The 17,322-nt window shown below is 41.4% G+C and overlaps 1 protein-coding gene across 1 annotated transcript in view; it reads right to left on the bottom strand.

The window, feature by feature from the left end:
- Positions 1–17,322, bottom strand: part of MYO3B (myosin IIIB) — a 388,457-nt gene that overhangs the window by 196,746 nt on the left and 174,389 nt on the right. The window contains exons 16-21 of the mRNA XM_027591480.2: positions 11,494–11,620; positions 10,510–10,720; positions 9,549–9,696; positions 8,146–8,299; positions 6,917–7,005; positions 5,063–5,192 (exon numbers count right to left, since the gene is read on the bottom strand). Coding sequence (XP_027447281.1) covers positions 5,063–5,192; positions 6,917–7,005; positions 8,146–8,299; positions 9,549–9,696; positions 10,510–10,720; positions 11,494–11,620 — 859 coding nt within the window. The remainder of the gene's footprint in view (positions 1–5,062; positions 5,193–6,916; positions 7,006–8,145; positions 8,300–9,548; positions 9,697–10,509; positions 10,721–11,493; positions 11,621–17,322) is intronic.

The following is a 17,322-nucleotide window of genomic DNA, read 5'->3' as shown; positions in this document are numbered from 1 at the left end:
ATAGACCCTGGCTTAGAATGCCTCATTACTCCTAGACTGCTCAATTTTTTTCTACTCTCCATTAAAACAAACAAACAAACAAACAAAACCACAAAAAAAGAGAAAAAACTCTTCCGGGGCGCCGGGGTGGGTGGCTCAGTCGGTTAAGCGTGGCCTTTGGCTCAGGTCATGATCCCAGCGTCCTGGGATCGAGCCCCGTGTGTGGGGCTCCCTACTCAGCTGGGAGCCTGCTTCTCCCTCTCCCTCTCCTGCCGCTCTCTCCCCTTGCTCATGTTCTCTCTCAAATAAATAAAATCTTAAAAAAATAATAATAAATTTTAAAAAACTCTTCCAAGAAGTCTTTACAACTAAAAGAAGTTTCATCCCATACTGACACATATTTCCATGACTTTTCTATTTTTATTTATACAGACACCATGCTTATACTGTCCTCATTTACTGACTTACATGCCTATTCAGAATTTACACTATTTTATGCATACTTTATACATTTAGAATACACACTGTCTGTCCCTGACTATTCGAATTGGGATTTTCTTTTATTCCTTCTAGAAAGCACCTATGCACAACACGACATCTAGATAGACCCTAAATATATAATTACCTACTGACTGAAATACATTCTCAAATTAAACAGAAGCAGGTCTCTGCTTGAGGAACTCACCCCTCGGGGCTTCCTGAGAGGGTTGGCTCATTAGAGCTGCTGTTTCAGGAGGAGGGAAGTACTGTCCATGTCCGTGACCCTGGAACCTTGTCATTTAGAGTCAGCTCATCCTGCTAGACCCATTTTCTGAACTGCTAGTAGGGAGGAGAAACCATTAAGTGGAAAATGAAAACTCTCAGAGACAGTTACCAAAAGGCATCCTCTTAAGAGCTGAATGCTGAATTTGGGGAGTGACAGATTCAGGAAAAAGCAACATCAAGCATTTCAGCAGTGATGGTGTTGGTACTTTACAGATGAAACGAGGGGGCTCATCTTGCCCCTCCCCGAGCCAAGTAAGAAGCAGAACCAATGGAAGTCAAGATAAAGTGAATTTACTGTTGATTTTCACGTCAAAGAAATTCCAAGGGAACTACCTGGGAGAGCTTGGGCAGGAGAAAAGAGAGCCAAACTCAGTTCTAGATTCTGAAGCAAAGCTAGACTTGGAGGCTCGTAGAATATTCCCTCTGGCACTGCTCTTGTATTTTCTAGTTTCTTCCAAGTTCCGAACTCCTTTAAAACCCCAAACCCTTACCTGGAAGTCAGAATTCACAGTTCAAAGACAGAAATGGATTTTTCAAGTTCCTTTTGAAACGTCTTCTCTTTCTTTCCTTGAGCCTTTTGAACTTTTCTCTAGTTTATTAGTAGTAAGTGGAACGTCCCCCAAACAAGAAAATATGTGATGAAACCTTGTTATAACATCTTTCCTTTTAATGTTTTTCTACCTAGATCATGCAGTATGAAAAGTCCCAGCTGAAGATTTAGAAAGCAATGTTGTTGCCACATCAAATTTTCACCCATGAAACCTCCAGAGAACTTCCTATCAATAGGAAGAAAATTACAAAGAAAATTTCACCACCTCCGAAGTGGCCCATCTAGAGGCAAGAGAGCGGCCCCATAAGTCTGAGCCGCCTCCGAGCTCCTGATGGCCAGTGAGTACCCTGGAGTGGGAGCAGGCAGCTGCCTGCCAGAAAGGGGCTGCTGCTAAGGGAGCTAGAGAAATTTGGGAGAAGCCCTATCTCCCGATGATCCTGCGCCTCCTGACTTCAAACCCCACGTTTTTTAACCTTTTCGGTATTTGGGGATGTACAACATGAACAGGAAGTTGGGTACAGGAAATAGGAAAATGTCAACTGGATTACTCTCTCTGATTTTATATTATGGTTTCACACAGAGACACACAGAGGTTAATCCTCTCAACCTCATTAAGAGATTAGACCAAGAACCAATACTTCTGTTTTATAAACACTAATGAAGGGATTGTTACCTGCCCAGCCCCCAGAGAGGAGGCTGATTTAAACAAACAGGAATGTCAGCCAGGAGCTCTCTGATGCCTGCCTTTGAAAGCCAAGGGCTGCAACAGTCTAGCTACCAGGAAACCTCAACTTAAGGGAACAGGAAATCTTAGATAAAGAAAGTTTCTCTTTGCATTTTAAGATCTCCTATCTTTTGGAAAACAAAAGTGCTATTGTGAAATAGAATGCATGCCCAGAAAAGTTTGCAAAACATGTACAGCATAACAGATATTATAACACATAACCATCATGAGGACCACAAGCCAGAGCAGTGCCAATATCCCATAGAGTTCTCTTCTCTCAAAACTGAGGAGTCCAACAATGGACCTCTTTTCAAAGTCTGGGACTAACAGCCTCCTAAGCTTCTCAACTTTGATTTTTTTCCTTCCTCTCTGTAGTTCATCTCCTAAAGAAGTTTGTAAAGTAACTACCCATATCTATGCTCATTGAACTAGTGACCCATTTAATTTTAATAAAACAAGAACTTAAGGGTTCAAAACAGTAAAAAATAAAAATAAAAACAACGAAGAAAATGGTTTCTCATGCACTGAAAATATCGGCATACTCTTTTTAAAATGCCAGGATGTGAGGGACCTTGCTTCCAGGGAGAATGCTGAGATGTACAACCCACATCTGCTTTCATAAGAGACATGTGCTGGAACGAGTATTTACAATTTCAGTAAAAATAGCACGAACTATTTCTGTCCAGTAAGGTTTTCCCACCCTCAAAGGCTGTAACATACTAATACCAAAAAATATAGAATATGGATGTTTTAAAACTTAGAATCTTAATTAATATTCTGACCGTCAACATTGGATGCACAATCTCTTAAGAACTGATATTTGAGGGCAAATATCATCATAAGGATGTAAATTCTAGACAGAGAAGTGAAGGTAAAGGAAAGTTCCCGTTGCTTTAGGGCAAAGCCATTTTATCTTTATCTCCTCCTTGCTGCCTACACGGTGTCTTATTATTAGAAGCTGTTCTATAAATGTTGATTGAAGGCATTTTTATATGAATAATTTCAGAAAAAGAAAATAGAATCATGCTTATTAGTTTTGATGTGTTTTTGTGGCTTCTAAATTATACTCAAAATGTGGAGAAAATAAAGCTTAGGATTTCAAAAGAAATTATTATATACCATATCAACTCAGGATTACAAGGAAGCTTGTTAGGAAAATATGTTTGTTTCCAGTCTTCTTTTCCACTTTTGTTTCCTCCAGGAGGTATGGAATGCAGTTTGAAGGCAAGATTCACAGAGTTACAAGTCAGGAGGAAAGCTCTTTCAGGGAAAAGCAAAAAGCAAAAAGCAAAAAAAAAAAAAAAAAAAATAGCAGAGGCTATCTCTTTGTTCATGTTCCTCCCCATTTAGGCAGTCAACGGCAAACACAAGGCTTGCTGCAGAGTCTGACTTCTTGCATCACGCCACCTAGTGGCCCAGGCTGCGAAATTGTTTTCATTTTGCCAACAGCCGAAAAATTGGAAATTCCAACGTTGTGAACAGATCTGACAAATCGTTACTCATATTTATGAGAGAGTATAAATGCCAACTGACAAGTCATTTGGGTAGATTTCACTTCAAAGAGTACATATTAGGGGTATTAATAATGGGTGTATCTTTGCTCCCGCACATAAGTTTCCTGATAAGACCTAAGTGTCTGGTGAGGGAGCCCTGTTCACATCTGGCCACTCTGAAACAAATATTTAAAATTTCAGCAAAAACAAAACAAACTACTTCTGTCCAACAAAATTCTCCCACCTTCAAAGGCTGTAATACGTTAAAACCAAAAATAGATGTTTTAAAATTTAGAAGCTTGATTAATATTCTGACCTTCAATGTAGGATGCACAATGTCTTTAGAACCAAGGTTTGAGGGTAAATATCTTCATAAAGAGATAATGAATCAAATCCTGGCTCTGCCCAAGGGAGGTCTGGAAAGAAAGGTGGAGGCAGCTTTCTCATGGGCACCCTACTATTTTTGTTTAAAGGAGCATGTTTGAAGAAAGTTAAGAACTGGTTTCAACTTTCTTCCCAAGTTAAGATGAAGCAAAGGTTGTAGACTGTGGCTTTTTTCTTAGCCAAGTTTTTCATTTCTCTGCATGTTGCTAAAAATCAGACCTGGCAGCCACTCCCTTTTAGCATACAAAGGCCCCAAACTAGACATGGGTGCCAATGATTTCAAGAGGGACGTGGGAAGAAAGAAAAGGAAATAATGAACAATGACGAAGAGGCTTCTCCTCCAGTTTTCATAAAAGCATACCCACAACTGTTTCCAGACAGACCCTCAGCACATAACGCCCTCGAGAGAAAAGTTGTGAGAAGACCTAGTGGGCTGCCTGGCCAAAGGCAGCAGATCCCAGGTTGACCAAATGGGAATCTATTTGGTAAAACAGCAAAGACAGGGAAGTTCTGTTCTTTGGCCCTAGTTTTCTAATTCTTATCATAAGAACTGACAGTGCAGCTAAACAGAAGCCATTAAGCAAAAGGTGGCTGTGAGAGGGCAAAGGCCGGGCATGCAGGCCATGATGGACCTATTCTAAGTTGGTTAGGAGAGTGGGGGGTGGGGCACTGACTGGGTAGTGAGTTGGACCAGGTGACCTCTGAGGACCCCATGACTGGATGATCTTTGGATTCCCCACATTCCCTTCACTTAGAATCATATGTGAACAGAAATAATCTTCCCCAAAAAATTCTAGGTAAACTGAGACCACCCTAGAGTGCTTAGCATGAATTAATGATAACTTATGGTTTTATAAATGGAAGAATGGAAAGAGGCAAGCAGAGAAAATGAGAAGTCTAAGAGTTAATGTTATAAAAAGTGTGTGTGTGTGTGTGTGTGTGTGTGTGTGTGTGTGTGTGTACACAGTGTATATACACTGATGATATGCAATTAAATTGCAAAAGAAACAATCACTTTCCTTTTCTTGTAGTTGGATAGACCTGTACCCCTGCTTAAAGTTCCAAATGGTAGTAGTGTAGCCCTGGCAGTATTTAGACACTAACAAGGAAACTCCAGCAGTGCTTGTGAAAGCATCAGGCCCAGGGAGGTCAGGGGGCTCCATGTACCTGTTTTGGTCAAAGGAATCGAGAAGAGCTGCTGCAGAAGCTTGTTTTCTGAAGTTCTCAGGACCACAACCACATCAGCAGGGAGAGTGTCTCTGTTTTTCTCAAGAACCCCAGAAGCATCGTATAATACCTGCAACATGAACAGCAAATAGCAAACTAGCTGATAACATCCATTGCTGGCAACACTGGCAAGCTGTCTGAGGTCAGTCATTCATCGATCTATGTCGAGACTTTATCTTGACACAGCCATGCCTCTAAATCCAGACCATGAGATAAGGAGGAAAAAACTGTAATTTTTGACAGGCCAATTTATCTTAAATTCTTGTTCAGGTGCTCTTTGAAGAAAAGAGGCGTATCAAAGATATATCATGTGAGAATAACTATGAAAACAAATTGGGCACTATATATTGGTCACTATGCATGAAGCACCTGTCCTATACGGTAAATGCTATTAACTATCTCCATTATACTGGTGGGCAGAAACTTAGTGAGAAACTGAATGATATTCTCACTGTGACAAATCTCCCAAGTGGCAGGCAGGCTTCCAAACCCAGGCAGTTTGGGCTCCCTATTCATAACCACCGTACTGTCGTTGCTCCCAAGGTACTCATGGCACATGAGTGATGGCTCAGGGATGCGGAGCCATTTTCAGTTCTCACAACAGAAGGGATCTAGGTCAGAGAAATTTTAAGGAACACTCCAGAGAAAGAATGAATTCAGGAAAGGACACTGAGCCCAGAAAGTAAACAATCCTTTTTCCCCCCTTAAAATCAAGAAAGGAGAAGAGAGAGAAAGGGAAGATGGGTGAATAGGAAATCGGTGTGGAGGGACAGAGAGACAGAACGGGAGGGGCAAGGAAGAGGAGCGGAATGGGGGCGGGGCTCAGGACAGATGCGGGAATCCCAGATGTGGAGGACATTAAGACACGGTCAGACATCAGTGCTGAGGTGAATGAAGTATTTAAGGGTAAAAATTGGGTTGCAATTTCTAACAAAGACCCAAAATAGATACTATGCACTCCGCACAGAGAAAAATAATCCTCTTTACTTATACTAGAATTGCCCTTCAACTAACCTCCAGTCAGGCAAAATTAATTTCAATACCATGATATGAATATAAAAAATACTTTCAATAAATCTTAAATCAACAAAATAATCCCAAATGCCTTTTGTTGAACTCCTACCCTTTTTTTGGACCCAGGTCCTCAGCAGACCCCACCAGAACCAATTAGCCATAATCCCAATGACTCCTTTGTGAGTAACTCGAGCAATGAGTTGTTGGCTGCAGAACCAGAGAGTTTCCTAAATTTGTCACCACTCTGCTTCAGGAACTTGAAATGAGACTGAGGCATAAGTTATGAAAGGTGGAAATTTCAGTTAGTGTTATAAAAGCTTAAAATCTGGATGATGAAGTGAATTTTTTCCCCTTTTTATCTAGACATTTTTGGTGTCCTGTAGACACATATAGTTAAAGTGCTAAAAACCGAGCCCCACTGTGATACTAACCCTCCCCTGTTACCTACACATTTCCAAATGACTTCAGAATGTGCACATTCACGGCTAACCACTGTGAGCGCTATACTGTTTTCCCTCTGGATAGCTGTCACTTCTAGGCCAAAGCTCAGGTGAGCAGCAGATGGCTACACTGCAGCCACCCCAGCAAGAAATGGCTTTTTTGCTACGGGTGACTTTCTGTAAGCAGCACCACTGAGAAAGTTTGGGAATTACGATTAGGTGTTCACAGAGAATTAAAAGGAGAAGGAAATCTGCAAGCCATTTTGTGAGCAGCACAGACAGGGTAATATGGACACCTACACTTGTCAGATTCAGGTTTACTGACACACACTTGCCTTACCTTCCCAGCATAGTGCAGAATGCCAAAGCACAGCTCCACTCCTTTAGGCCTCCAGAAGTATTTGTTTCGCAGATTATCTTCAAATTTATCTGTGTGGATTGTCATGTTTAAAAGTTACAATGAGAACTGCTGACTCCTTCAAACAAAGAGGTGCTCCTTGAGCCAGGAGTGACCCAGAATAAGGGATATTGAGGGCAGCCTGATGTTATCATTATAGGTACAAAGATGGAGAAAAATGCCCCGTTGACATGAGCTTACAATCAAGTTTTGTTTAGTTGTTTCATGTTGTCTTTAGTGTTAGGCTATGCCCTAAGATCTCTCGTTCTACGAACTCCTAGCTTGGACACTGATGACACCAGAACTCTGGCCAATTAGCTTTAGAACCGTGAAGATATCCCATGGAAGGCAAACAACCCTGGTATAAACTTATTGTGGCAACTTCTGATGACTTTATAGGTAAAAGGAAACTGCCAAGAGTGACAATTTCAACTCCTAGAAGGGAATCTCTCCCACCAATCAATTTCCTATCTGGGGAAAAGGCTTGAAACTTTCTGTTCCTCCCTCAATAACAATTTTTGCTATTGTTGTAACTGAGGGCCTACTCTGTGTGAAGAACCGCGCTAAGTACTAAGCGGATGCAAAGATTGGGGCTTTGTTGCCCTAAATATCCCACAATCTAAGTGAGGGATGAGATCATGTGCAACACTGAAGATCAGAGAAGGTCAAGAGGAACAGGGATAGAGTGCAGAGGGCCTTTAACGTCAGGAGGAGGTGTCTTATTGGCATCCTATAGACAACAGCAACCTAATGAAAAGGTGGCTTTAAAAAGACTAAATTGGCTGGGATGTTTAGGGTAGAGGGGATAGGTATGAACCTAGGAGCCAGGAGACCAGGAGGGTCTTCTATACAAACTTGGACTAGACGTAGATGGGGTCCAGGCAAAGATAGGAGAGAAGGGTATGAAAAGGAGGGGAAGCAAGTGCTGGTTATAGGAAATAAGGGAGAAGAAGGTACAAAAATGATATCGGCAACACGAGGAAAGTGAGGACGGCTTGGTGATGGGTTTGCTTTCAGACACAAATCTATCAGGACATTTGCTGAAGATTTCCATTCATTAAAAACAGGGTCTATACTTGCATAACCTACCAGGTGGCCAGAATACCAAGTTAAAATACCAATGAACCAAGTTCTCTCCTGAGTGTATTATGCCTTTTCCAGAGGACACTCACCAACCAGGGTCTGATCAGTTGCTTGGGGAAATCGACTTTCCTCATCCAAAAGTGCAAGCAGTCCCAGGGGTTTCTGGAGGAACATGTCCAGGAGTGGGCGATTGTCTTCATACGCCACGGGGGTAGCATCAATGCCTTCATTCTGATATTCCACCTGGAGGGAAACAGATTGTGAGTCTCTCCAGCCCGACCCTGGCCTGGGTAGCACCAGGCTGCTTCGGCACACTTTCTGTATCTGGCAATGCTGACTGTATGTGGGAAACAGGCAGTTGTATGTGTGCAGTAAAAGACTCTTCTGCCTACCCCACTGCTGAAGCTTGGGTTTTGGTCTGACCTACAGGCAGCCTGTGGCAGACAGCTGAGGCAGCCAAAGAATGGGCAGTGCTGTCTCCCAAACACCAACTCGGTAAGTCGTAATTTAGAAACTGACACGGAATTGAAGGGAAGCTGAAAAGAATTACTTTGGTGATAAATATGGCTTAAACCAGGAAGAAAGCAGACTTCTACCTTCTACAAAGGATTCTGCAAAGGGAATCATCTCAGACCAGAAAACTAGAAAACTCCAGACTTCCCAGGGAAATGAATGCAAGGAGCCTTGAGTGAAAGGAGGTCGAGTTTTGTGCAGGATGGGAGGGGAGGAGGAGGAGGGCGATACAGGTTTATCCAGTTCCACTGATAAAACCAATACTGATATTTTTATTCCATGTCTTTGTGTTTATGTAATCACGGTACAATGTGTGTGTCTTCACTCCTAAAACAAAGGGCCCAGTCAGGATGTTTCATTGTTGCACTACTTCAAGCAGCACAGAGTCTTGGGGTTGGAGTAGAAATTGGGGTGGAGGGGAAGGCCTCCTAGCCTTTGGCCACATGAGCATCACACCCTGTTTTATTTATCATCATACTCATAAGGGAGAGACTTCCATTTGGAGAAAACCAAGAACATAGCCTACTTCTCCCTGGAGACATCCCCATTCCCAAGTTACCGTGGGATCTGGTGTGTAGGGGTGGGGGTGGGGGTGCCTGTTGGGGAGTTAAGAACAAGAACCTGTGCCCTGAAATCAAGATCATTCTGTGTCATGCTGGAGACAATCACAGATGCTTTTAGTCAAATAAAGTAGAAGAGAATGTAGCATTTTGGACAGTGTGATGAAACAGTTTGGAAGCAACATTTAAATAACTGGCTTGTCACCAGCTCCACTCAAGTGAGGAGATGTAACTTTCCACAGAAATCAAGACTTTTTCTCTGGCTAAATTTACGCTATTTATTTTGACAGGACTGTCTCACCAGTGGTTTCTCCTTAGGATCTTTTACCTGTTAGCCTAACAGGGTTCCTCCTTCAAATTGTGGGCAGCTTGGAGACACCTTCCCCATCAGGTTTAACTACTTCAGAGTTCACTATTACCTGCTCGAGAGCAAAAACGTGCTGGTTGAAATAGTACTGGATTTGCTCATTGGCGATGTTTATGCAGAGCTGTTCAAATGAATTTCTCCGAAAGTTCTCGAATCCAAAAATATCCAAGATCCCTACATTCATACCATCATCTGCACTACTGCATGGGAGAGAAGAAAACAGGCTTTTAGGGAAGGAAACATTCATCTCAAGATGATGAAAATATATATGCCCAAGTGTTTACCAACATATGCACCCACTTACAGAAAAGCAGCATTCAGCTGCCTCTAAGGGAAGAAATAGTTTGTGTCTTAAACCATTCATTCCTTCAGTCTCTCAACAGTGTTTCCAGCTTTTTTTTTTAAGCAGTAGAATCCTTTAAAATCTCACTCAGAAGTTCCAGATAGAGATTAGAGAGGAACCACTCTGTTCGAAGAGGCTAGAACTGCTGCCCATTCATTCTTCGACCTTCCCACCCATTAGGCTTAATTGGAAGAATACTCTTTAGAATTTGATGCTGTCAATTTTTCCACAATATAGAAACCACTAATGCTTAGGAAAGAAAAGGTAGTAGTAGCAGCAATAATATTATAAGATCCTGTGCTTTAAAACTTTTCATGAAATGTCTCATTCTAAAAACAACCCTATGAGGAGAATATTATTACCCTCATTTTACAGAGGAGAAAACAGTGACTTAGAGTATGGGGGCTGATCAAAGTGTAGAGCTGAAATGCGAACCCAGTTTGCCCAGCTCCCATTCAAGCCTGTTCTCTTAAACACTACACTATAATAGCTCTGTCAGTCATGTGCCTCTTCCATTCTCCTGGATCCCATTCTCCTTTTAGAGGAAAAGACATGAGAGCTTCATTAAAGAAAACTCAGGAGAGGACCGAATGCTTCCTCCTGCAAACTCTGAGAGACACTGGGGTCGCTGACAGCTCTCCCAAGGCCTCTGCTTCCTGAGGGAACTTGCCATATGTTTCCATCTGGCTGCAGGAGTGTATTGATGCGATTGACAATCCAACTGAAGAGCCTCCCATACAGGGCTTTGGACATGGCATCTCGGACATCGACAGCCCTGTCGACAGTATTGGCTCGGACGATTGTCTCACCGCGGGTGACCACACAGTGTGAGATAAGGGCCTCTTGGAGTTCTTCGGGGCTGATGCAGAGAACGGAGGCAGCTGCAATAAAAGGTAAGGATGACAGCAGAGAACGTAGTCATCCAGCCAGCCAACCAGCCACCAGCGAGTCATCCAGCCAGCCAGCCAACCATCCAGCCAGCCAGCCAGCACTGTCTCAACATCTATGATGTCCTAGGCTGTGCCTAGGCACTTCAGATGCAAAAGTAAATAAGCCAGGTCCCCAACCCCAAGAAGTATCCAGACGGACACAGTATCTCCCAAGCGGTTCTGAAAGCTCTTCACAGGTGTTTGATGAGAAAAAGTGAGAGGAGATTATGGGCTTTGGTCAGATAGCTGGGGACTATATTCTTTTCAAGAGTCACAAAGCACAGTAATGTATTAAAGGCAGTAAAAGATGCTGCAGTTTAACACAAAGGGTGTTTATTTAAATCACTTTTTTTCTAACTCAGGATTCTCATTCCTTGTGTCACCATTATTACCTATAGAACCTTAAAAAATAAATAGGTGCCTGCTTATCCAGATGCTGATTCAGTGGCTTCAGACAGGGATCTACCTCTTATATTTTTTCAAAAAACTGTAGATGATTTTCAAAAGTAGCCAGTGTTGACACCACTGCCAAAAGTTACCTGCTACAGAATTTCTTTTCATTTATTTGCAGCTTATGAAAAGAATACTGATGTTCTACAAGACATCCTTTGGAGAATCCTACTTAGTGAAAAAACCCACACTATACTTTACAGCATCTTGAGAAACTATCAAAGTGAAAGAAACATGCATTTTTGCTATACAGTGCACAGACATCAAACAATTACCACTTTCCAAAGCTTCAGCATTGGGCACCTCACTTTTATCGGTTTGATGTTGAGAGGAAATAGCTGCAAACTCAATGCTTCCAATATTCAAAATCCCAGCCAAAATTCTGTACACTGAGTGCACCTCCTGAAAAGGACAGCAAGAACCATGTTTGGTCATTGCCAATCAAACCAACAAACCACTAGCACTGCTAGCTGTCCACCAAAGTCCGTCATCCCCCCTTTTCCTGGGCACACGAACAAGTTTCCAAAGCTCCCTTGCAGTTAGGCAGTGGAACTCAATTCTCAACAAAGGAGCAAGTAGAAAGATGTGCGTGACTTTGGAGCCCAACCTTACAGAAGCAAGCATGCCTCCTCCATGCTTTCTTTCCCATTATTGCTGGCTGGACCTCCCAACAACCCAGCCTCAACTACACAGTTGACTAGGATTCCTGAGACCAATGACTGCATGGAACAAAGTTGTTCTGCAACACGAACCTCTTACTTTGAAGTGCTTCCATAAGAGACAACTGATGTTCTTTGTTCTTTAAGCCACTTTTAGCCATTTATAATAACTAATACCAGCACCCAAATTCAGGTATGTTCTTTCTTCAAAATAAGAGAGAGGTATCTTTAACCACTTTTGAAAACAGCTTTTATGAAAAAGTTATCAGGACATTCACTGATGGTTCACTGAACATTCTGAAGTTAAATAATGGAGTATATAATTATGAATGACATCAGGAAATATTCTGACTCACTAGAAATTATCTGTGATACTGTGATATAATAAAAACATATATTTGGTCTTCACACCAATTTCTGGCACAAGAGCTAAACAACCCATGGAATTATGAGTAACAGGTATTAAAGGAGTATCCTCTGTTATTCATAATAAGGCCCTCAACCATAACTGAGTTTGTGCCAATGAGGTAACTCTTGGGGAATAGGGCTGGTTGCTAGAGAGACCACATATGTGATTAAAGGGCTGGGATTTTTAGCTGAACCCTGGACTTCCAGGGAGGTGAGAAGGGCTGGAGATTGAGTTAATCACCAACTGACAATAATTTAATCATTTATGCCTATGTAATGGAGCCTCCATTAAAATCTCTAATTGATGAGGTCCAGAACACTTTCAGCCTGTGCGAAGTGGTAAGAGGAGGTAGTACCCCCTTTCCCTTTACCTTGCCCTATGCATCTCTTCCATTTGGCTGTTCCTGAGTTGTATCCTTTGTAATAAACCAGTAATACTAAGTAAACTGTTTTCCCAAGTTTTTTGAGTCCTATCCAATTATTAAACTCAAGTTTGGGTTATTGGGACCCTAAACCTCCCATTTCATAGCCACTTGGTCAGTAGATGAACCCTAGGACTTGCAATTAGTGTCTGAAGTGGGGGCAATCTTGTGGAACTAAGCCCCTAACTTATGTGATCTGATGTTAACTCCAGGTAGACAGTATCAGAAGTGAACCGAATTGTAGGAGAATTGGTTGGTGTGAGGGGAAAAAAACTCCATGCATTTGATGTCAGAAGTATTGTGAGCAAATACAGATCATCTAAGTCCTATTTTATATTGAAAGTTCAATACATAAGTAGCATTAATGGTAAAAAAATAAAGTGCATTTATTTATTTAAACATATGTATTTCCTGTAGGTAGGCAAATATATAGCCAGGAAATTTCTGCATCTTATGCTTATAGCTAGAGAAAGGTACTTCCACAAAATATACTCAGGTAAGAAACTTGATTTAGTACTATACACAGCAGCAAACTAATAAGAACTGTCATTAGACCATTGATTAAGCATTGTTCCCAAAGTGAGCCTTCCTCTGAACATTATTCAGTAAAGCCAACAACTGAACACAGACTGTAATAGTGACATCTGCTGGATACCTGATAATGCTACAAAGACAAATGAGGATTTTAAACCAGGCTTCTACTACAGATATTGTTCTTCAAACTTCTAAATCAAAGGCAAGATGTCATGTTTTTGATGTCAAAAATCACTGTTTTAGGGCGCCTGGGTGGCTCAGTTGGTTAAGCGACTGCCTTTGGCTCAGGTCATGATCCTGGAGTCCTGGGATCGAGTCCCACATCGGGCTCCCTGCTCAGCGGGGAGTCTGCTTCTCCCTCTGACCCTCCCCCCTCTCATGTGCTCTCTCTCTCAAATAAATAAATAAAATTAAAAAAAAAAAATCACTGTTTTAATCACACAACTTAAGACTGGCTAAGGAGAACATCTACCAAATGGGTTTTCTGGGATTAGTCTGGATTTAACATGACAGATCTCATCACCTTGATCAATACAATGTGAGGCTCGGAAATGCAACAAGCAAGCAACTTCCCAGAGGGTAAACACAAACTCTACAGCAGTGAGTTCTAGATCTGTTATTTCTATGTCCAGTTATCTCAAAAACTTACCTATTTCAATACTCTTAGAAAAAAATATTTCCTCTAACACACACACACTCCTATATGACAGTGTAAGCCATGAAACCTCCCAAAACAGGGCTTCCAGGCATTTCACCACTAGGGGGATTATCCCCAAAAGAAACGGCAGTTCTCCCCTGGTTGTTTCTCTGGCAATATTCTCTTCAGCACAATGCTCAGACATTTCCTCTTTTAAAAAAGAACACTACCCATGACCTTCAGTGAAAACTTTGGGGTTCAAACACTGTGAATGACTGAAGCCAATGGTAGGCTGGGTCTCCTTCCTTGGGTCAGAGAGGGGAACTTGAGAAGGGTATCCAAAGCTGACCTCATTGTGGAGGAATTAGACGCAGGGTGCTTTTTATGTTACATTTCTAGGCTATTCCACTTGACTCCTTTAGTCTTACCCTTGCATTATTAATTAGCTCTCTGGCCTAGGAATCTACATCCACCTTTATGTTCAAGTCAAAACATCACCCACATACAGTCATGATGGAAGACGATTAGTAGCATGTTCATCTGTGGGGGTTACACCTCTACCCCCCCACACACACACACCCCCACCCAGAACTTCTTGATCCAGTCTCTTTTCTCCCTACAGCTAGCCTGAGGATTTTCACCTTCCTCACTTTGCTCATTTTGTCTTGCCCGATCTCCACCTATGCACCTTTCCAGGCATCCCTGCCTCTGTTACCAAATCTTGCTATGATGCTTTTTATTTCTTATGTTTCTATTTTCTATATGATAAAACAAAATAACCTCATTTAGGACAGGAAATACTATCAAGAAGATTAATGACTCCTCCAGCTGGTTTCCCAATTCATTGTTGATGAGTATGAATTCGTTTTTACCACCAATCAGTAGAAGTGGGGAAGAAAGAGCCTTTCTCTATCAACATCCCATGCAGGATGGGCTTTGCTTTTTTTTTTTTTTTTAAGTTTTTATTTATTTATTTGACAGAGGGAGAGCACAAGCAGGGGGAGTGGCAGGCAGAGGGAGGGGGAGAAGCAGGCTCCCGCTGAGGAGGGAGCCCGATGTGGGGCCCGATCCCAGGACCCCCGGGATCATGACCTGAGCCACCCAGGTGCCCTTGCTTCTTCTTTCTTTTTCTCAGAAGACACTCCTTTCACTGATGTAGGTATTCTCTCAATAAAGTTGAGGCTAAGAAGAACATTGAAAAGGACCTTCGTTTTCTGTTAGCCTGGAGCTGATTAAGGAAGTTGCTCCTAGCTTGGTTCACAAGCATCTCATGATAGTTGTTTCCCTGGTAACTTCCCAGAAATTGTCTTGCCCTCTATCTCTCTACCTTATTTCCTTTTTTAAGTCTCTAGTTTTTCACCAGTTCTTGCCCTAAGCACCACATTAGGCCGAATTAAATGGTCTTCTCCCTTATGGGCTCTATCCCAACACCTTTCTTCAATTCCCTTTTCAGAGGTTTATAATATTTGTATCTTGAAAGCCAATGATTGGTTTTTAAAAATATTTGGGGGGTATATCAATCATACATCAATAAAGTAGTGTAAAAAAAGTCAATGGTAAGTCCTATTATCTGTCATTAAGACATTGGAAATCCCCAATTTACATTTTAACATATAACCCTTCAGTCTCTTTTCAGCAATACTCTCCCAAATTCATAATCTAGCTTGAAGAAAGGGAAAAAATTTTGCCCCAATCTCAAAGCCTTCTCCCCAACATCTTCATCAAGGGATCTGCAGTAAACATCCAATGTTGACCGTCATGCAGATAATCTGCCAAAATGTTTTCATGTAGTATTAAATATAAGTATGTTATGATAATTCATATACCAGTAAGACAAGCATAATATTAAACAGAAATAATATGGTTTGACTCAAAAAATAGGACTCCAAAAGCCTGGATCTTCATAATAGGGTTTTAGGTATAATCCCACCCCTGCCCAATCCCCTGCAGGGAACCATCATTGTTAGTGGAAGTCTCCTTCTACCAGGGAGGTTTCTTTACAATAAAGTCAGGGTCAAGTGTTCTTTCAGATACTTTTGGCTGGGGCGCCAGAATTAAAATTCATGCTCTTGAGTCCATATTATGGTTTGCTACTCCCAAAATTTTGCTGTAGGAGTTTGGGAGAATCTGAAGAATACTATGAAGATTCCTGCAGGGAACTAATGACATTGTAAGAAAGAAGGGTGACCATAATTTTTATTAAATTGACCTGTTCATTTAAGATACATCAGCTATTTGGCATCTGTTCCCTGACGACATTCAACTGAATCTTTCTGATCTTAGTCAAACTACTTTGAGTTCATAAAGCGAATTGAGTGAATTCAGCAAAAAGAGAAAGATATAACCAAAAAATTTAGGGTCAGGGAGATACGAGCCAGCCTCTTCCTTCCATTTCCAAGGTTGCTAACTGACATAAATTGGTTTATTTCCAATATGAATTAATATGGGACATGGAGAACATATATGCATACATATAATTACATTATGGTTATTCATTTTACAGTCAAGATCAGGCAGAAATTAAGTATGTCTACCACTTTTTACATTTCTTTCTTTTCATATTTATTCATGCATTCATTCATTTCTACTCTTTTTTTCCACAAGGGTTAGAGATGGCTTATTTCAAGGACACATACTTAGCATATTTTTGTTTTTAATTTTGTTATCTTAAAACAGCATCTGTTTAAGTGTTATTTGCAGTACATTTTTATTATTAGAACAGAGCCATCATACACCTTTTAAAGCTAGGACTAATCTCTTCACAGTATTGTATAACTATCTTTACACTCATAGAAAGCAAAATATTTTTGAAGATTTTATTTATTTTAGAGAAAGAGAATGTGCATGTGCACAGGCAGGAAGAGGGGCAGAGGGAGAGGGAGAGAATCTCAAGCAGACTCCACACTGCACATGGAGCCTGACATGGGGCTGGATCTAATGACCCTGAGATCATGACCTGAGCCAAAACAAAGAGTCAGACACTTAACCGACTGAGCCACCCAGGCACCACAAAAGCAAAATATTATAACCTTATGGCTAATTTCTCTATCTGTTCCTGTACCCTTTTAAGGTAGTATGCCCTGAACACTTTGGCATGAGCCAGGTGACCTTAAATCGTTCTACTGCCATCTCCACCATGCTTGGACTCTTCTGGTGATGCAATTTGATAATAACCAGCTCCATAAATTAATAACCATAAAGGTCCTTTAATAAGGCTGGTACCTGTTTAACTGCTCTCCTCTAAGGAGCCAAGGGAAATATAGTTCTGTTTTTATCTGACCTTTGGGATTTTCCACTGTCTGTCAGTCTAAAGTCAGTGGGAGGCCAAAAGAGAAAATTAACAGCTGGCTAGAAAAAAGGAAGATATTATTATGACTAAAATCAGCCATGCTGGGGAGGGAAGGGCTGGCCAAACTCATTAGATTACAGAAGCAATCCTTTACC

The sequence above is a fragment of the Zalophus californianus genome, chromosome 3 (assembly GCF_009762305.2).
Source record: "Zalophus californianus isolate mZalCal1 chromosome 3, mZalCal1.pri.v2, whole genome shotgun sequence".
NCBI classification, from domain to species: domain Eukaryota; kingdom Metazoa; phylum Chordata; class Mammalia; order Carnivora; family Otariidae; genus Zalophus; species Zalophus californianus.
The sequence above is the reverse complement of the archived record's forward strand: the minus strand, read 5'-3'. Positions and strand labels throughout refer to the sequence as shown.